The 22574-nt window shown below is 38.2% G+C and overlaps 1 protein-coding gene across 1 annotated transcript; it reads left to right on the top strand.

The window, feature by feature from the left end:
- The first annotated feature begins 11358 nt into the window (after positions 1-11358).
- LOC131943229 (uncharacterized) lies at positions 11359-15906 on the top strand. The gene is made up of 3 exons (XM_059303245.1): positions 11359-11412; positions 14487-14559; positions 14983-15906. Exons 2-3 carry the CDS (start codon positions 14502-14504, stop codon positions 15267-15269), a joined length of 345 nt encoding a protein of 114 aa, XP_059159228.1. The 5' UTR covers positions 11359-11412; positions 14487-14501; the 3' UTR covers positions 15270-15906.
- The last annotated feature ends 6668 nt before the right edge of the window (positions 15907-22574 follow it).

A 22574-nucleotide genomic window follows, 5' to 3' on the forward strand; every position in this document is an offset into this window, starting at 1 on the left:
TATAAAAAAAACAATTAAAAAAAAAACATCGAGCAGGAATCAATTGTGGCTCCCCCTCCCTCCTCCACTTTCCGCCCCGCCCTTGTAAACATCACCGGACAAAATCAACTGGCTGGGCAGCTAGACCATGATGGCAGATTACATGTGGCAGCAGGCAGTGATTGGGGGCTGAATTATTCAACAGCCAATCACTCTAGTACTTTCAACTTGCCGGTAGTTTAGAGAAGAAAGGGGAGGGGGATGGTGGGAAGGGGGTGGGTGGGGAATAATGAATGACCATTTCATTGGGGCTGATCTACTATGTGGAGTAATTACGTAGCCCGTCATTCAGTTTAGTTGAGGGGGGGGGGGGCATTTTTTTTTTTTTTTTTTTTTTTTGCCAACGGGATTTAAATTACGTAACTTTTGAGTGTTCTCTGCCTACGTCATTTTGGTTTCCCACTGATAAAATTTTCAACTATGTTTAAGAACGAGATCACGCGAAAACTATACACGCAAATGCGTGGTGTTTTTCATATATGTTTCTACCATATAGGGAGGGGGGGGGGCTCTTGGAACTTAGATGGGGGGTAGCAGACATTGGATAAACTTGTGGGAGGTACCGAACCCCGCCAGTTTTATTCACCCTTATCAATCGTTCTATTGTCCACACTGTCGAAATCCGATCGTGAATCATACGCGTCGGGGGTGTGTCTTGACATCCGCCGAAACACAGACTGACTTACTGTATTTATTTTATACGAGTCGACCCGCGGCGTATCATACGCCGCTATTTAGTTGTTTTATTTTCTACTTTTCAGTAATTCATAATTCAACAGAACCAATGCTGCCAGTGAAAATATTTGCTTTAAAACACTATCAGTAGGTCGTTAAGGACGATAACCCCCACCCTCCTTTCCCCCGACCCCTTCCTTACACCCCCCCCCCCCGTGAAAGCAGCCTCCTCTAAATTTCAAACTAAATTATCTGCCCCTAAAATCCGTCACTAAACCCGGCTCTACGATTGTAAACATTTAGCGTGAACCACAGCTCACCAGACCATGTGGGGGTTGGGATGCTAGCGATATGCTTGGAGAGGAAGAGAGGGGACTGCTAGGCGCGCGTATAGCTTGGTGTTTTCTAGGGTATCCAAGAAGAGAATTATATATATAGATAGATAGGTAAGTAAAGTTCCCTTTCAAACTTGACGGGGCAAGTGAAGTAGAGTTCACTTGTTTCTGTGACCTGGGCATATGAAGAGATAGTGTGGTCAGCACTATTCCCAGCCGCCTTAACTCCCTAACGTGAGTTAGGTACCAATCAGAGTTGGGTGGACTCAGGGACGGTCTACTGACTTGAAACCGGATTCGAAATCGAGCCTTACGGGCTAGCAGTCTAACTCTCTACCGTTGGGCCACTCCGTATGTTTAGTCTATTTATCCCGGGGTAGGGGCGGTGGATGTTATGGGGTGATACTCATAGTGTATAGGGTGACAATCATATAACTATTTAAGAGTCAGCAATCATTGTCTTAACTGTTTATTGATCATCAAACCGTTATGGGGGTGACAATCAGTATTGTCTCAAAGTCAAAGATAAGCGGTCAAGCAGTAGTTCACAGTCAGACATTTCGTGAAACAAAAATAAGTTAACTTCGTATTAGATACTTTGTAGCACCGTAAATAGATTTTCGTTCCTTTGAAGTAGTTTTGTAGAACTGTGTTGAAGAAATATTTTTTAACCTTTGAGATAGCTTCGTTGCACTGGGCTCAAGAAATAGATTTTTCTTCCTTTGATATACTTTTCGTGGCAGTCAATGGTGGAGTATGCAGCAGTGGCGTAGCGAGGTCGGGTGATACCCGGTGCGGCACTTAATGGTGTCACCCCCCCCCCCAGAGGCGTAGCGACTCTTCCCGGGGACAAACTTTCAATTTTCGATTTGCACCCCCTCCCCCTAAAACTTTCGATTTACACCTCCCCCCCCTCAAATTTTTCTCTATATAATTTACTATTTTTTCCTTGGTGTTAACCCCCTAAATGGTGTCACCCGGTGCGCCCCGCCCCCCCCCCCCCCCCCTCGCTACGTCTCTGGTAGGCAGTAGGCTGAAGATTGGGGGAGGAAGGGGGGAGGGGTAAAAATAATCTCACACTCACATACACAAACAAAATTCGTGTTCTATATCCTTGACTGTGGTTTTCTCTAATGCTTTCACACTGAAAATGTGTCCAGAAACAGTTAAGAGAGAAATACATTTGTTGTTGGAACATAATAATACAGTTCGGTTGATATTTGTTTTGAAATAAGTGTGCTAAAACAAAGACAGGGGTGAGTTATAATCAAGATAATTGTGAACGGTGTTTTTTTCAATCATCTCTTCGCTGGGGAGGTGGGAGGAGGCAGTGACCCTAATTCCCCCCCCCCCCCCCCCGATGATTTTTTTTTTTTAAATGTACATAGAAAGTTTATAAACAGGGTACGTTCCCCATCCGGAAATTTAAGCCCCCTCCCCTCCCCCACTTCCGGAGAAAAATGTCTGAAAGAAACGCTAATTGTAAAAATCGGTATTTTAAATCTATATAAAAAAGAATCGCTGGCAATTTAATAAAACCGGTCTTATTTGGTATTGGGATCCCAACTTTTAGTAACTCTATCAAAGTCATTCGATTTTGTTAAACCGCCATTTGGTATTGGGAATCTCAACTTTCAGTAAAATGTGTCAAGGTCATTCGATCTTGTTTAAACCGCCTCTAAAGGCATCCAAATAATCAATTATGACCAGTCAAAGAATCTGTTTAGGCCGATAATTAGCTTGGTTGTAATAAAATAAAAGAACATAATTTAAAGCTTTCAGTGCGCCAGGGTTGAAGTGTTCAGGCGAGGGCAATCATTAATTTTTTTTTCCTTTCATCTTTCTCAATGCTTTGCATTTTATATTACAAAATGTTACTGGGTACAAAATACAAAGATGGGCTAAATCGGTAGATTTTAATGCAGCTGGTTCGTTAGGGAGAGGGCGGGGTTAACATTAGTTTGAGTGTAGAACGTTCTAAAATCGGGATGTACGCAAAAGTTTGATGTCTAAATATGTTTTTTTTTTAAATAAAAATAAAATAAAAATTTTAATGTGGATTCAGTCGGCGTGATCGAGCGGGAGAGCGTATGATGCAAATGGCCCAGGTTCGAATCCCAAATCAGATGAGGCTCGTTATTTGGGGAATGCAGCCCATTTGGGAGAGAAAATCTGCCTTGCAGATTGCTTTTGTGTGGTCGAAGGCTACGGAAGTAAATCTTGCAGGAAAAAGGCTAAACTTTGAAACATCTTCTTCTTCGTTCTTAATTTTTGTGTTGGAAGGAATCCCCCTCCAACACAATTAAGGATACGTGTCAACTGGTTATGCGCCATTGAGGTCATTACTCCGATTTTTAGCCTGCTTTTCTTTTTGGATTTGCTTCCATAGCCTTTGTCCAACCAAGAACAAACTACAAGGCAGCAGTTGTATGATTTTGAAGTTGTCTCTCCTAGAAGAGTGGCTGTCCCCAGCTAACGAGCCTCATCTGCCCAAAGGTTTGAACTCAAGACTTTTCGGTTTAGCAACCATGAGCTTTACCGACTCGACCACGCCGACCCCCAACTCTGAAACAACGGGCCACAAATGTTGACAATTGTGTTGAAGGCAGCCGAGATCAATATAACAATAACAAATAAGACGAAAATGTGAAATATAAATAGGAAAAGTGAATGGAGATGAGTCGAGTGAACCCTTATCTTCCCTTTCGTTAAATCCCCTCTCTGTGAATGAGACACACGAACTACCAGGCAATCAATAATAACAGAAGAATCGAAAGTACAGGGTTGATCTAAAGCCAGGATAAAACAGACATCCCTGGATCATCTGATTAGTAGTTAGTGCCATCAAGTACATTACTCTGTTGGGATGTGTACCGTTGTGAACACGGACACGCTTTTATGGGTGATCCAGTGCGTCACGCAACATATTTATAAGACGAATCAATCACAAACAGGTTACAAAACAAGACTGAATGAAACAACGGCTCGTTAACAATAAAAGAAGTTAATATCTACACTATCTACAACAACAGGCTATTCTAAATACATACGCTAGTACACATACTAAGATTACAGTGGCTATCTAACAGAACAGAACTTACCTACACAAACTAGGATACTAACAGTACAGAACTAACGAACACTAACCTTGAGGAAGAACTGGACTAAACTGAGGCAATCACACACGTTCTCACACACCATCACTCACGTTCTCACACACCTTATATAACCTCACAGAAAACAGGTACAAACCGGACTGTCACAACTCACAGCACGAGGATTGAACGAACGGGACAGGGTACAAAGTGCAAACAACATTCACCCCCATTCATCCCACATCAATCGCTGACTACATGTTAGAGGCGTAGCGAGGGGGGGGGGGGGCGGGGGGGGCGGACCGCACCGGGTGACACCATTTAGGGGGGTGACACCAAGGCAAAAAATAGCACAATATATAGAGAAAAACTTGAGGGGGGGGGGGGTGCAAATCGAAAGTTTGAAAGTTTGTCCCCGGGAAGGGTCGCTACGCCTCTGGGGGTGACACCATTAAGTGCCGCACCGGGTGACACCCGACCTCGCTACGCCACTGCTACATGTATAAAGAAAAGTATTTTGAAATTCGTCATCGAGGACATACCGCATTTGGTTAGAGAAAAACCAGAGCTGGTCCTTTGATATATAGATTTTTCTTTAGAGGAATACATTGGGCAGATGAAGTTATGTTTCTTGACCTCTGCATGTGAAGGGATAATGTGGTCAGCACTTTGCCGAGCTGCCTTTACTTACCCTAACATGAGCTGGGTGGACTCAGGGACGTTCCCCTGTCTTGATTCGAAATGGATACTTTCGGGCAGGGGCGTAGCGAGGGGGGGGGGGGGGCGGGGGTGCGGACCGCACCGGGTGACACCATTTAGGGGGGTGACACCAAGGCAAAAAATAGCAAAATATATAGAGAAAAACTTGAGGGGGGTGCAAATCGAAAGTTTGAGGGGGGGGGGGGGGGGGGGGTACAAATCGAAAGTTGAGGGGGGGGGGTGCAAATCGAAAGTTTGAGGGGGGGGGGGTGCAAATCGAAAACTTGAAAGTTTGTCCCCGGGAAGGATCGCTACGCCTCTGGGGGGTGACACCATTAAGTGCCGCACCGGGTGACACCCGACCTCGCTACGCCACTTCTTTCGGGTTACCAGTCCAGCGCTCTACCGCTAGGCCACGCCGTCCTATAGACTTTTAATATATTGGCCTATGTAAATTTCACATGTCCACGGTGAAGCTATCTTTGATCAGGTAAACTACCTACAAACAGAAAACACGAAATGGTTCTACAAAAAAAAAATAAAAAAAATAATTATTATTCTTTTTTCACCCTCACACAATGCACAATTTAGGTAGAGTTGCAGAAATTTGTTTTAAAAAATGTTATTTCATGCTACATTTATCAAATATAAAACGTGTATTCGATAAAGCTGTTTGGAAATGAGTTTAATTCATCGTTTCCATCTTAGGTCGTGCTAGGGAATTGTGCTGAAAGAACTATTTTCTTATCATTTAATAACATTGCAAAGATTTTCATCGAACTCACCACTAACGAAAATTGGTATTTAAAAAAAAAATCAGATTTTTTTTACCGCAGTAAAAAAAAAGAAGTAAAAAAAAAAAAAGTAAACGATCTACAAAAGACCGATCGTCGATGTTAATTAAAGATAACGAGAGCATAGAGTATGGAGAGTGTTTTTAAATTTATTGTGTATGTTGAAGGACGGGGTTATAGATTTAACTAGTAGTGTATATGGACTAACTAAACAAGTCTCGGACAGGGTTCCCAGAAAGAAGCGCAATGGAAAAAAGCGCAAACCGAAAAAAGCGCAAACCGAAACAAGCGCAAACAGAAAAAAAGCACACTGCTTGTTCTGGTGATCGTTGATTGAGGGGACGTAGTGGGGTGGGGGAGTAGGCGGTGGGTGGGGGTTACCTGTAGCGCTAGGCTATACACTCTACCAGCGCCGAGCTAAAATTAAATCCTTACATAAGAAATAAATTAATTGTTTGGAATTTCCGAACATATCACCATGTAAAATACGTTTGTTGTTTTATAATTTATGTATTTTATTTAGGTCTTTATCTTAACGTATGTGTTACATACTAAAACAAACAGTTAGATACATATCCAATTATAATGTACCTTTGTTTTTTGTATCTCATCTTTCTCAAAATCTGATGTTCTGGAATCAGTGTTTCTTCCAGACTTTTTTTTTTCGGGGGTGCACTTGAAATTTTCAGGGGGGGGGGGGGGCTGACAACAATTTTCGAGGGGGGGTGGTGGCGGACACTGTCAAAAGTATATATTTTCTATATAAATTTCATTTCGTTCGGGGGGGGGGGGGGCGGTAGACTTTCTTGGGTGGGGGGGGGGGGGAGGCGATCTCCACCCCCCCCCCCTCCCAAAGAGATACCTGGAAGAAACTCTGTCTGGAATGTTTGGTAATGTGAGATTTAATTACGAATTATTGATGTTACCTTCATTAATGTCATAATGATTTGACCTAACAATGCAGTCGTCACTCATGTTAGCAAAACCAAATTGTGTAATGATAGAATGCTAGCCTTTCTAGGTATTTCATTTTTTTAAATCAGTTACTCCAGAATCGTCAAGTGAATACTACGGGGTAGTTTATTACTGTAAAATGAAGACGTTGAAAGGAAAATATTATGTAAACTTATACACATAAACACACACACACACATACACACGTATATATATATATATATATATATATATATATATATATATATATATATATATATATATATATATATATATATATATATATATATATATATATATATATACCCTATATAATTGTTTTAAGAAGAAAATTTTAAAATAAAAAAGAAGTTTTTAAAAATTGTAAAGAATAAACTTAGAGCAACAGGCACACCGTTGTCTATAGCTGTAATTTGAAACACTTCCTGTTCTGGTAATCGTTGATTGAGGGGACGTAGTGGGGTGGGGGGAGTAGGCAGATGGTGGGGGTTACCCGTAGCGCTAGGCTACACACTCTGCCAGCGCCGAGCTAAAAATAAATCATTACATAAGAAATAAATTAATTGTTTGGAATTTCCGAACATATCACCATGTTAAATACATATGTTGTTTTATAATTTATGTATTTTATTTAGGTCTTTATCTTAACGTTTGTGTTACATACTAAAACAAACAGTTAGATACATATCCAATTATAATGTACCCAGTGGCGGAACTAGAAAAAAGGGCCACCCCGCAAAAAATATTTTTCGGCCCCATATATATATATATATATATATATATATATATATATATATATATATATATATATATATATATAAACAAAACACGAAAATACGGACATGGAATACTCATTAAGGGCTTGTCCGAAAATTGAAAATGTTTTATTTATTTTTTTAATTAAATACGTTTCAACAACACTTCATTTGTGTGAGTTCTATTAGTCTGTTTTGAAATTTTCTGTTTTAATGGCTGACATAATGCTTCTATACGTACAAATCGGTCAATAGAATATGAAGCATGAAAACTTTGTATTCGTAATTGTTTTTCGCCTTATGTTTATTTTTATGTTTTTTTAATTTATATTATTAGTTTTTAATACATTTCCTTTTTATACTATGTCATTCTTTATTATGTATTTTTTAAAAATTATTATTAAGAAAAGTAATTGCTTATTAATTTGTTTAGTGCAAATCTATTAAAAGTTTCTTAAGAACACACATAATTGACTATTTAAAAAAGGGAAATAAGTCATGGAAGTGGTTTGAACGTTTGCCTATCTTTCACATTACAACTCATGTAGCCTATATATTTGTTTTCCTATGACCTATACGAAACAGCGTGTGTTAGCTACTGTAGAACATCACTACTGTAGTTTATCTGTTTGTTTTTTAACAAGAAAATTATTTTTTTAACTCTAAGAAAAATTGATTACGGTCGGCTTTGGGCCCCTAAACGTCCTGCCCCCCCCCCCCCCGTATTGCGGGGTCTGGCGGCACTGTAGTTCCGCCCCTGCATTACAGTAATGTGTTCTATGCACTTAAAGAATGAATACATAAGCAAATATGCTTTCTTAAATAAAAGAATTGAACAATAAATTGTTTATTTTACAAACTTTATTTATAAAGGCAGCTCCTTTCTTATACCTCATTTCAAATCAGGTAGGTGTTGGATAATTTAGTAAATGTTAAATAATAATTGTTTAGAGTAGGCCCATATAGAAATATTTATGTTACATGGCAAAAGAGGCGCGCAGAAAGAACAAGCCTTCGGCTTAGGAGCGTGCTACCACGCAGATTTCATGCAGGTTATACATGAGCCTACACGAGCGATAGGTCAGATCAACAATAAACTACCATTAAGGTAGAATCATTGAGATTGTTCAACAATTAGTTCAACCACGGGTGAAGTGTGGCAAGCTAGTTGGTCGAATGTGTTTGGGAAAGTACACACAATGTTTGTTAGCACACCAAAGGCAAGTTCACACTGCGCCCCAATCGATTATACAATCGATCTGCTTTTATAAGCACTAATGTTCAGTGTATTGAATGTTTGGTGTGTATCAAAATCATACATATTAAATAAAATTTAAATTTAAAAAATAATCTTTGAACTAGACCATGCAGAATTTTTAAATATAACGCTTCGTTTTTATAAACAAATTGTAATAAGACACAAAAGTTAAAATATATTTTATTTTACTAGTTCTTGTAGCGTAATATAAAACGAAATTTTACCAACCTATAGACAGATTAAGTTAAGAACGGTTACGCCCCATGTATTACAAATGATCAGAAATATTGCTTAAAATATATAATGAGTTCAACTTTTGTTTAAAATTTCAAACGGATTTAACGCAATTTAAATTCATGAAAAGTTGTGCTAGTGAATGCATCACACGTGTTGTGTATGCTTAGTGAAGACTAAAATAAAGTAAAATATAATATACTAAATAACCTATAATACATGACTTGTGCCTGTTGACTAGAATTTGATTGATTTCAACGTTTCACCTCACTTCTGTATTTTTCTCTTTAGTTTGCGCTAGAAACTAGATGCCTATTTCTGACTATAAGAATTCTTTTTCCTTAAATGTAAGCAATGTCCCCACATTGCTTGGATCTTAGATCTTAACCTTAGCCCAGAGTGTCCACTGTATAACGTTTCGCTTATTCTCTGTTGACATCTTCATAATTCAATGAATGGATCAAGAAAGATGAAAGTAGACAACCTCGCCATATACCAAACCGTACAATTAAGTCCTCTGTAGTCAGTCTTCCATTCTCTGCTTTATTGACCTTTATATAAGGATATAATTATGTTGACTTTTTTATGTGGTACTTGATAGCGTTTATATTATCCCACCATCTATTTAGACTGTCAAATGTCTACGCATAGTTTATATAGTTAATGCAAAGAGATACGCTAAGCACTTGAAGCTGTCTAATGTGTGTATAGTAGTGAAAGGCTAGTTTCAAAATCTGCTGTCAGTGCTTCGGTCGCATATGAAAAATAATTCGTTCCGTTTGTTTGTGGATTAGTCCAACAATTCTATAATGTACGTATGCAATTCTGAATACGTTCAGATCGACTAGATGCTTTATATATAAAACCGTCTGCTTAACGGCTTAAGGATTTAATTTTTATCAGAGGCACTAGAATGGAGCAGTTTCTTCCAGGCATCTCTTCGAGGGGGGGGGGGGTCTCTGCCCCCCGAAAAAAGTTATTATTTATTATTTCGATGCAATCTACATACTTTATTGGAATTCTTTTAAGAGTTTCGTTTTTTTTTAAGCAATACTATTAGTTAATAATGAACTTTAATCTTATTTACAATAATGATCTTAAATATTTCCCATAGAGATCATGGAATAGTGACTTTTAAAAAGATACAAAATAAAATTAAAACAATACTGCATAGCGTTAGTGAGATAGAATGCTAAACCGAGAGTCTCGAGTTCGCTTCCTCGTTCAAGTCAGTAGAATGTCCCTGAGTCCACCCAGCTCTGTTGGGTACCTACCTCATGTTAGAGAAAAGAAAGACGGCTTTGCTTAGTGCTGAACACACTATTTTTCATATGCCTAGGTCTTTAATGCAGATGAACTTGGGCACGACTGGGATAAGATGATGATGATAAAATGACAATAATAAATTTAATGTCAATAAATTTGTAATTAAGTATTACATTCGCAAACACACCAGCACATCGCATCTCGAGAAATACGACAAGAAAATCATGGGCACTTATCTATCTAACTATATTTTTAAGTATATAATAACACATACCATAGGATAAACGCCCTGTTAAAATACTTAATTTCAAAACGATATGCGCATTTTGTAGGAGCATTTTAAATGAAATACATTATTTAAGATCTTGTTTTCGAGCTAGTCAGCATTAATTTTAAATTAAATAGATTGAGAAAATAGTTTGACAGGCGTGTTTATTTAAAAATAGTATTTGGATGTTAGCCAACCAACAAATTATGTTCCTGTTTGGTTGACGTCAAAGCTTTTGTTCACAATTCAGGAACAACCTTGACCTTAATATACTAAACATAAAGAAAAAGGTGAGATACAAATTTAGTACTGAATCAATAAGTCATGATCAGTTTGAATCTCCATTCGTTGAGTTATGTAAGGATTTTAAAGAGAAAAAACTACATCAGTAACATAATGTAATTTTTCGAGGGTTTTCTCTCTGGTATGGGGTACAAACGTTGTACCAAATGGAATGTAAACGACTCTGCCCCCCCCCCCCCCCCCGAAGAGATGCCTGGAAGAAACTCTGGTTTCAAACCCCCTAGGAACACAATTCGAGAATTGCGGGTTAGAAAAAATGTTCTTGATTGCCTTACTTGGCGAACCGCTAACAAACGAAATACGGGTTAACGCTACAGAAAAAAAAAATCAGCTCTCCTGATCAATTAAAAGCAAGTTTTATAGCTGTTCTATTAGCAATAAACGTTTACCTACTTTTTCTCAATGACACATGTACAATATATCACATGTAATAACCTTATTTTCACCATCCACCACATATTAAATTGACATCAAATTCTTTGCCGATTCCACCTTTTAACTCTATACGATGACCAACAACGAAGCCATTTTTTGTCTCAGGGTGTTTGCTGACGTCAACAACCACATATAATTAAAGACAGGAACGGTTTTTCCCCGATCGTCAAAAGTCGTATAAATGTTAGCCTCGTCTATATAAAACCTTGACTAGACCACCAACAGACATTGTGTAAACCAAGCTTTCTGTGATACGTTCAACATTTAGATTTATATGTTCATTGTTTTTATTGAATTGCAAAGTAAGTATTAGTAAAATACAAGGGCGTTTTACGTTTAACATAAATACTATAATGGAATTTATACAGAATGTAAATATTTCATCTTGACAATTTAAAACATTACTATTTCAGTGTTTGGATTATTTAATTAACATCGTGTATTTTAATAAGTTGTATTTTGTTCGCCTTCTAAATCTCTAGATTTATTTAAAAACAACGATATAGTATTGCTTATATACAAAATTACATCAGGAAAAACATATGTGTAGGGCATCCATAAATAAAGTTTTACTTTCCCATTTCGTGTTGTCATAGATTATCACAAAGATCATTACATTACGTAATGATTTGTCGCGGACGGTTGTTGGGATATCATGGTTGCCATTTCCCCAATGTCTTGCCAATAACCGGATGCTCTGATGCGCTCAGTGAGTCTGCGAAAGACGATCAGGTCCAGTCTCAGACGTCATGTAGACATCTACTCCTTTATTACACTCGCTTTCACACCCCCCCCCCTCTCACTCGAACTTGCAAGACTGTCCTCGAAAAGCTGCAGTACCAAGTCAGGTGCCCATACCATCTGTTTTTGTCCTGACCATGTAAAGCAAATCTTTAAAACAACCGATCATGTTATTGAACATATCACGAACCTCGTTATTTGTTATATGACCCGTGTATTAAATTCACAGGCGTCTGCGCAGTCATCTCACATCACATCTCTAGGTCCGGGTCCATCTCTGCTTTTCTGTATTGGGTTCCCTGACTCTCATCCATGTAGGCACCTCACTATCTGAACAGCTCTAGATCAAGCACCAGCAATCTCCTTAAAAAAGTCTCGTAAATGTTAGCAAAGTAAATCTGATAGGGGGAAGTTTTGAAAAGGATTGTCATTAGGGTATGACAACAGTACAAATCTAATTCCCATTCATCCCTATATGTAACTTGAGCTCCAATATATAAAGAATGTTGAACATTATATCCATATTATATGTTAACAAAACCCAATAATATAGTTTTCACCTAAATCGTGACCTTTATTTTTAATCTCGTTTGTTATAAATCAAATGTATGTGACTGTAGAATTCACATAAATACAAAATAAGTACATTCAATGACATTGAATAAAACAGTTCTAATCATGACTCATGAGAAATAAAATATGTAAATTTGTCCAAAAAATTGTGTTTATGTTTTATACATTAATATATATCTAATATATAGTTCAATGTTTTAATTAAATATCTCCAAATATTAGGTAACACCCCAAAGTCAACAATTAACAAAGATTCCTATTCTTTCGCGGCATTTAATGGTGTCACCCCCCCCCCCCCCCCCAGAGACGTAACGACCCTTCCCGGGGACAAACTTTCAAATTTTCGATTTGCAACCCCCCCTCAAACTTTTGATTTGCACCCCCCCCCCCTTCAAGCTTTTCTCTATATTTTACTTTTTTTTGCCTTGGTGTCACCCCCCTAAATGGTGTCACCCGGTGCGGTCCTCACCCCCCCCCCCTCGCTACGCCTCTGGAAATAGTTTTTAAATTGTTATTTTTCATTACATAGAAATATGGTACAGCTACAAGTTTCTAATGTATTTTGCAATCTATAATAATAGTTTCGCTGTCTGTCTGACAAGAACGCTCTGTCTGACAAGAACGCTCTAGAGAAAACACAAGCAATTTAAAAACATGCATAGTATTTCGAAAAACGAAGTATGACGTCGACACATTTAGCATGGAGTTGAAAATAATCTCAAGGCGGAAAGTGCACACAGTAATATAATGACGTCATTGATTATCGCGTAAACATTAAATAAAAAGGAAATGTTGTCTAATCTAAATGGTTTGCGTGAAGAGTTTCTTGCATACAATTCTTCGGGTAGGGCCGAAGCCCCACCCCACGCGTAAGAACGTCTGAACCCCCCCCCCCCCCACCCCCCTCCCCAGCTCAAAAGAAATTTCTTCATCGATACTCTATAATAAAATTACCGCCTAATTAATGTGTCTAATCTAAAAAGTGGTTTTCTTGCAATTTCTTTAATGCAATTCTTCGGGTAGTGGCTAAGCGCGACAACAGTGTTTCTTTCAGACTTTTTCCTCCCCGGAGAGGGGTGGGGGTAATTGAAATTTTCGGGGGCGGGGGTAGAATTTTCGGGAAGGGGGGCGGACACTGGAAAAAGTATATAATTATATTTCGTTGAATGGGACGGTAGACATGATTTTTTTGGGAGTGGGGGGTGGGGGGTAGGGGGTTGGGGGAGGGGGGGGGGGTGGGGTGGGTGGGGGTGGGAGGGGTGGGGGTGGGGGGTGGTGTGTGTGGGGGGGTGGGTTGGTTTTAGTTTGGGGTGGGGGTGGGGGGTGCGGTTGGGGGGGTGGTGTGTGGGGTGGGTGGGGGTGGGTGGGGTGGGGGTGGTGTGTGTGGGGGATGGGTTGGTTTTAGTTTAGAGAAAAGAGACAGCACTATCAACCTAGCGCCCGGTGTATCCTTCCTCAACGGGCCATTTTTCTCGTAATAAATATTCAAGAAGATCTTACACTTATATGTGCGCGTGTTAAATTTTTCCCCCAACTTTGATAAGTCTAGTTAAGTCGGCGCTGCAACTTTTGAAAAATCAAACAATTTTAAACAAACACACAAATACAATAGTCGAATCTAACCATTTCTAAATAAAAGAAAAATGTTTTTTGTACGAAATAGTTAGCAATTTTTTTTTACAGGAAATGGGTTAATGATAAGCAATATATGTGATTTAAATTATCATAAAACATGTATAGGCATTGTTGCTATACCTACCCAGTCTTATATATAGCTCCACAGTCTTCATATTGAAAATCCAATCACAAAGACTGGGCCTTAAGTTGAGAAGAGTCAGATGTTGCCCCTGATTGATCCAAGGGACTGGGTGTAATCCGTAGAGCTTTGATTCATCAGTAAAAAAAAAAAGTTTTTTTTTAAACATAAAAAATTGGCACACAATTATACTGGCGTAAAGTTAATTCTTCTAAAGATATTGTTAAGTTTTAATTTTGCCATTTTTCATTACCTTAATTATGAAATCCTTACATAATGTTGTATGTTAACGATTTTTGCCTTTAGCTACAGAAACCAACCATGGAAACCTCAATCAAAGGGAGAGAAGGAAAACTGGACTCACAAAACGTACATGAAGGTAGAGCCATATAAACATTAAATCATTGATGTGAACACATATTTTGGGGATTAAGTTTAAAAGCTAATATGACATTGCGAATCAAATATGTTGTTGCCCGTTCCTCAATAACTAAAACATGTTAGTACTGGTGGAATATAAATGTTTTATAACCAATATATTATAGCCGACTATAAGAAATTATTGTTTTAATATACTTGTAAAAAATGATTGTGGTTTTAAGGTGCATCATTCTCTAGGAGTCCACATACATTTTTCAAAACTAACCTAACATGTGTCTTTCATCCAGTTGAGATATGACAAACATAATTTAACTCTATTCTAAACAGTTTTTAATCCGTCCTAGTGTAAACATGTAGTTGATCTTATTACACCGTATTAGATGTAGGGTATTGTAATCGTTTCTTTTTTTAATTTTTGTAGGAAATCATGAAGCCGAGATGTGCTATGAAGAAGCTGATCTACACAAACGAATGGCAGACTGTAAGAAGAATCCAGGTCATATAGGTTTTATACCTCTTGAAGATTTCAACACTAATTGTCTTCCCTCACGTTACCATGACGACGACCTCATGTCTAAGACAATCAAAACAATGGCAGCCTTAACTGTCCAGGTAAAGACAAGTTTCACCAGTCTAGAGAGTTACCAGAGTTTTACCCAGGCACTCATGATCCATATCCATGTTATAATGACAGAGGAAGTCACGTGATGAGGTTAGGGACAGGGAGGATTTGTTGGGCCGACAAGTATACAGAGAGTGACCAAACTTGTCGTTGTGTTAAGTGTCAAGTCTCTGCCACACCCAGTAAAGTGTGGGGGGAAGTTCGTGTCTTGACATCCACTCATGTGGTGTTTGATGCCAGTGAGGCGAGACAGACCAGGTGTGTTTTATGTTTTGATGACAATAGCAGTCAAGGTGTCGATCTTGATGGCTGGGAGATGGGTGGGGCAGATATTGAGAGAGACAGGAGTGTGTTGAGTTATGTGACATGCGACTTAGATTTGGTTGATGAACTGGACAAGATGTGTCGGTGCTTGTATGATCTTTGTGAAAAAATAAGCGACAAATACAGGAGATTTGTTAACGTGGACAAGTTGACCGTTATAGTGTCACATCCTCATGGGTGTCCTAAACAGATCTCTGTAGGACAATGGACACGCAAACAAGAGAGGGTTGATAGCCATGTCTGGACTAAGTACTGGTACACAACAAGTACTTGTCCAGGCTCCAGTGGAGCGCCTATATTCACGCTAGGATATTGCGGGAGGTTGTATCGCCATTCCCACTGTGCATCAAACTCTGAAGGAAATTATAGTGGGGAGTGGAGAGGCTGATGCTAATGACAGTTCTCTCCCATCGTCTACAGAAACAATTTAAACAAACACATTGTTTGAACACAGTGGCGTAGCGAGGTCGGGTGTCACCCGGTGCGGCACTAAGTGGTGTCACCCCCCCCCCCCCCCCCACCAGAGGCGTAGTGACCCTTCCCGGGGACAAACTTTCAAATTTTCGATTTGCACCCCCCCCCCTCAAATTTTCGATTTGCACCCCCTCCACCTCAAACTTTCGATTTGCACCCCCCTCAAGTTTTTCTCTATATATTTTGCTATTTTTTGCCTTGGTGTCACCCCCCTAAATGGTGTCACCCGGTGCGGTCCGCACCCCCGCCCCCCCCCCCCTCGCTACGCCCCTGTTTGAACATATCCTTTCATTAAACTGTATGTGTCATATCGTTATGTTAATTCAAATTTAATGATGATTTAAACATGTTTTAACTGTTTTAAATTTTTTATCCATCATTATCCATCATTATGTTACAAATGCTTTATTTCAAATATAAATTATTTTCCTTAACTAATACCGGCTAATTGTTTTCTTAGAAAATAACATTTTTAATTGGTTAGCCAAGTGTTCCCATTAAATGTCTTGTATTTGTCTTAACAAATTGTAAATACATAGCATTTTAATACTTGAAAATAAAACATCTGTTTCCTAATTTTTGGTTCAATTGTTTTCGGCTTATCGGTTTGTTGAATTATAAAAGGATTTTAATATATACGAGCCGACCCGCGGCGTATTATACGCCGCTATTTAGTTGTTTTACTTTCTAACGATAACCCCACCCCCCCCCCCCCTTTCCCCCAACACCCCCCCCCCCCCCCCCCGTGAAAGCAGCCTCCTCTTAGCTACCTCTCCTAAGTTTAAAATCGTTTCAAACTAAATTATCTGCCCCTCACTAAACCCAGCTTTACGATCGTAAACATTTAGCGTGAACCAAAGCTCAACAGAAATGTTACACGCCAAGCGCTTGAGTGGAACCCCCAGGGAAAGCGGAAGAGAGGGCGCCCAAGACAGACCTGGAGGCGGAGTCTTCTTGAAGAACTGAAGCCAACAGGGATGTCTTGGGAGATGTCAAAATTAATAGCTGAGGATAGGAAGAAATGGAAGGAAATGGTGGAGGCCCTATGCTCCATAAGGAGCAAAGAGGACTAAGTCAAGTCAAAGCTCAACAGACTTCCTAGAGAGGAAGAGAGGGGACTGCAAGGCGCGCTTACAGCTTGTTTTCTAACGTCTCCAAGAAGAGAATTAAATATATAGATTACTAAACCTTTAATGTTTGGACAACTGTAGCTCTAAATATTTTAAAATAAAATATACACTAAAGTTTCATGTTTAACATTAAAAAAATCTCTTTAGGAATAATACATTACAATTATAAAAATCTTAAAAGCTATATTGTAAAATGACCAATAATCTTTAGCAGTTAATTTTAGACATTCTCGATCAACTGCTAACAATCTTAAAGCTTAGATGCCTTTATTAATTGTATTCGTTTAACTTGTATTCGTAATTATAATATAGAAGCGGCAATCCTTCAACATTATAAAGCTATTACGTGTCAAAAGTTTATGCCATGTAGAGCCAGTAGACTCCACCATCAGCCGGTTTTGTATTCTGGATGTTCTTCCAAAACAGTAAACTGCCCAAGAACAAACTTTACGGCAAAAGTTGTTTTATATCGGAGTTTCTCTCCTAGATGGGTTGCTGGCCCTTGGGGAAACGAACATTTTTGTCTATATTATTTAGGACATAATTTGTCTTGATTATTTACTTCACCATATTTAAAATTATTTTAAATGTTTATGTAATAGAACCGAGTCGAAATGATTTGTGTTTTGATTTTTGAAGAAGATAAGGCTATATAATGTCAAACAATAGAGCCACCACATACACTGTAATCGATATGGTAAACTGCCAATTTTTACATGATATTTTTAGAGTTCATTCAAAGGTGAATTAACATATATTTATGCGAAGGGGGGACGGGAATATTAGGGGTGGAATACCTCAACCATAGAAGAATGTGGTGGAGAGGGGGGTCCTGGCTGAGGAATATTACGAAATATTCATTAAGATTTTTTTAAAAAATCATCGCAGAGGTTAGATATCGTTGCAGTGTTTAATTGTGTCCTTATATTTAGTGAGAGGAGAAGCATATTTAGAGCCGTGTGACCATATAAATTAAATGTGCGTTGGGAAAATTAGTGGAAACATTATTTATGCGATTTTTGTGAATCGTTAAATTGATTATTATTTATATTCTTTACCCAGCATGGCCACCCACACCCAGGAGGGTTGGACATCATTTTAGGGGAGGGGGTTATGTTTACATTAGTGAAGTCTAACGACAATGAGGTGAAGTAAAAAAAACGTTATTAATGAAAGGTCTTGTTAAGAAACAAACTACAGAGACACTACAAGGTTTATTTGGTTTGACATAAAATTGAGACAATGTAGTGAAAATAAAAAAAAAAAATTGGTTGGATTTTATTAAATGCTTTCATCTAAATGTATTTTTAAGCTTCTTTTGCAAATAATCTGCGGTGTTTTTTTTTTAAAACTCAGAATTTCAGTGCTTAAAAATCTGAATGTATTTGTATGTGTTTTTCAATGTGCGAAAGTATGTGCAATACGCAATTACTACTGCAGAGGATAACAAACTGCTTTATTCGCTAATAAATACATTAACGACTTGACATAGAATTGCCAGGTTTAACCTTACAAAACTCTTGTTACGTCACGTTAGTGGTCTATATCTTGTACACAATACTACTCTTAACATGGTGATATGTTCGGAAATTCCAAACAATTAATTTATTTCTTATGTAATGATTTATTTTTAGCTCGGCGCTGACAGCGCGTGTAGCCTAGCGTTACAGGTAACCCCCCACCCACTGAATACTTCCCCACCCCACTACGTCCCCTCAATAAACGATTACCAGAACAAAGCAGTGTTTCAAATTACAGTTATAGACAACGGTGTGCCTGTTGTTCTCAGGGGCGGAACTACAGTGCCGCCAGACCCCTCAATGCGGGGGGGGGGGGAGGGGCCCAGGGGCAGTTAAGAGGCCCACAGCCGACCTTAATATATATATATATATATATATATATATATATGGTAGAGGTGTAGCGAGGGGGGGGGGTGCAAATCAAAAGTTTGAGGGGGGGAGGGGGGTGCAAATCAAAAGTTTGAGGGGGGATGCAAATTGAAAGTTTGAGGGGGAGGGGTGTAAAAATCGAAAGTTTGAGGGTTTTAGGAGGGGGTGCAAATTGAAAGTTTGAGGGGGGGGGGGTTGTAAATCGAAAGTTTGAGGGTTTGAAGGGGGGGGGGGGTGCAAATCGAAAGTTTGTTCCCGTTCGCCGAGAGAAGGGTCGCTCTGATATATGGGAGCCCAAAAGAATTTTTTGCGGTGTGGCCCTATTTTTCTAGTTCCGCCACTGCTGTAATGTTTTTTATATGTATATTTTATTTATCAGTAATGATTTGTTTGGTAAACGTTTTAGTAGCTCGGTAATGTTATGATAGAGTGAAAATTGGGAAACTTTTGTCCGTAAATTAATCCTCTATCGTCGATTAAATATTTGCAAACAGTTATTTAATTACGCCCACATAAGACGAGTCTTAGTCGGAATTACAACTTTGTCTTTAGAATGTTGCTGTTGCAATCAATGTGAAATTCAAATTTTACTTAGAATGGTGTATTTATAATTTCGCGAACTGTAGTACTGATACATAACCATTAAATACTCTTTTAGTTAAAAAATGTTTAAATTTTTCATTCGATACGATATTACAATCAATATGGGGATAATTAATGTATGTACAATTTCCCACAAGCTAGTATAAAGTCTTTATTCATGCATGTTCTATTTTAAGAGAATCATTTGGTTGTTACCTCATCTGTGATATGTCAAATAAGAAACATGTTTGTCTTTTACTTTTATCACAACCCAGAATAGAGAATACTGTTGGTGATAAGAGAGATTAATAGAAGCGTCTGAACAACCGCAGACTGTCAATAACCAAAATTTTATTCCCTGTATTTTTGGATTTTTTTTTCTTTTCCCATTAACTTTTATCAGTTGCTATGTTCCCGATTGAAAGTTCGTTCTCGTGTTCAAAATTCATAAAGCAACAGTTAGTTATTTCCAATTGAGAAAAATAGGAAAGCAAAAAAAAATGTTATCATCCAATAACTTATTTATCTACTTTAGCAGTAGTGCACAGCGGGTATAACAGATGAGTTTAATATAACAATAAATGCAGATAATAACAAAAGTCGCTCTAAAAATAAAATTTAATTTGATATCAGTATGTTAGAGATGTTTTTTTTCATCCGACTGTTCTTTTACTCACTAACACCTCTAGTTCAGTTTACCAGCCAACTCTAAAACAGATGGAGAATTTCAACACACACCTGTCCCTATCGTATTGCCAAAAAAATATGAAGTGGGTCAAAGTAAAATAAACAAGATCTACACATCTATTCAGAGCAACATATAAATAAAAACCCATCGCTTTACAACTGGTTCAGTTATCATTATTTCATCTTAACTAAATACTTTCTAAATTATGAAATATGGATTGAAAGACCAAATATATTTTAAAATTCCATACCATTTTAATTTCTTGAGTTATCTAAAATTATTTTTAAAAATATATTACGTTTTTCAACAAACAGCTATTAAATTTCACTGAAAATAAGAAAATTATTCAAACTTGCTTTCATTAATAATAGCTTTGGTTACTCCACGATGGTCTCTTACACTTTATAGTTACCTATACCTTTTTAAAGAAATCAGGTTTGTTTTGTTTCCTTATTTTCTGTGTGTTTAATAGTTAAAGCCTATTTCTGTTTTAGTAATATTTCCTTCGTTTAAAACATACATTGTGCGGTTCCCAGAAAGATGCGCAACGGAAAAAAGCGCAACGTTGTGCTCATTTTTTCTGTTTGGGCTTTTTTCTGTTTGCGCTTTTTTTCTGTGTGCGCTTTTTTCCGTTTGCACTTTTTTCTGTTTGCGTTTTTTCTGGGTGCGCTTTTTTTCTGTTCGCGCTTTTTTCCGTTTGCGCTTTTTCTGTTTGCCTTTTTTCTGTGTGGGCTTTTTTTCTGTGTGCGTTTTTTTTCTGTGTGCGTTTTTTTCTGTTTGCGCTTTTTTTCTGTTTACGCTTTTTTTTTCATTGCGCTTTTTTCGTTGCGCATCTTTCTGGTCACCCTCGGACAGTTACCTGACTTCGGTCAAAGGGGGGGGGGGGGTAGGGGGGGAGGTAAAGATTTGTCCCCACACTATCCGTCCCGCATGCCGAGGTCTCATAAACTGATAAACTCTACTTTATTTGACATATCGACCTTCAGGGTAAATTAGAAAATAAACACACACACACATACACACACGAACACACACACACACACGTATATATATATATATATATATATATATATATATATATATATATATATATATATATATATATATATATATATATATATCAGGGGTAAGCATTTCACATTTTGGGCGCTGCATTATTTATACATCTCGGTACACCCTCTCATGCTATCGCCCCCTACAATACTCCGGCCATCTCCCCAGAATTCAAGCGCGCTCTCTAAAGGTTTTTTTAAGCAGTGTATTCACCCATTGTGTCGCCTTTCATCTTTCAGGCAGCGCTCTAACAAAGACTGTAGGGGAAATCGATGCCGGTAGGGGGGAGCCTTGTGAGGTGTTTGGAAAATAAACGATCAAGTACAATTTCACGGCTATACGCACACGATCATGCTAATCAGTTTTCTTAGTGATTTTTTAAAAAAAATATTTTTTATTTTTTAATTTAGGGAGGAGAGTTTTTATTACTACAGAGAAGCCTGAATTAAAGAAAGTATCGCATGTATTCTTCTACAGTAAAAGTTTGGTCTAAAGAAAGTATCCCAGGTATTCTTATACAGTAGAAGTTTGGCCTAAAGGAAGTGTTGCAGCTATTCTTGCAAAATAAAAGTTTGGCCTAAAGAACTGTGACATACATACATTCTTGTACAATAAAAGTTTGGCCTAAAGAAACGGTGACATACATATTATTATATTCTTGTACAATAAAAGTTTGGCGTAAATGAAGTGTCGCAGATATTCTTGTACAGTATAATGGCAGTCGAGGAGGGATGTGAGAAAGGCGGGGTGGTGAGCGAGGGGCTCCATGTCCGCAGAAACGGCCAGCTCTTAGCAAAAGCGTTAAAATAAATAATACGAACCGACCCGCGGCATATCATACGCCGCTATTTAGTTGTTTTATTTTCTACTTTTCAGTAATTCATAATTTGTGAATTCGACAGTACCAATGCTGCCACTGAAAATATTTGCTTTAAAACACTATCAGTAGGTCGTTAAGGACGATACTACCCCCCCCTCCTTTCCCCCAACCCCTACCCTACACCCCCCCCCCTCCCCGTGAAAGCAGCCTCCTCTCAGTTACCTTACCTCCCCTAAGTTTAAAATAGTTTCAAACTAAATTATCTGCCCCTAATAGCCGTCACTAAACCCGGCTCTACAAATGTAAACATTTAGCGTGAACCACAGCTCACCAGACCATGTAAGGGTGGGGTGGTAGGGAGCGCGCTTACAGCTTGTTTTGTAGCGTCTCCAAGAAGAGAATTATATATATATATATATATATATATATAT

The sequence above is a fragment of the Physella acuta genome, unplaced genomic scaffold (genome assembly GCF_028476545.2).
Source record: "Physella acuta isolate Inbredline_101_S28 unplaced genomic scaffold, ASM2847654v3 ptg000448l, whole genome shotgun sequence".
NCBI lineage: Eukaryota > Metazoa > Mollusca > Gastropoda > Physidae > Physella > Physella acuta.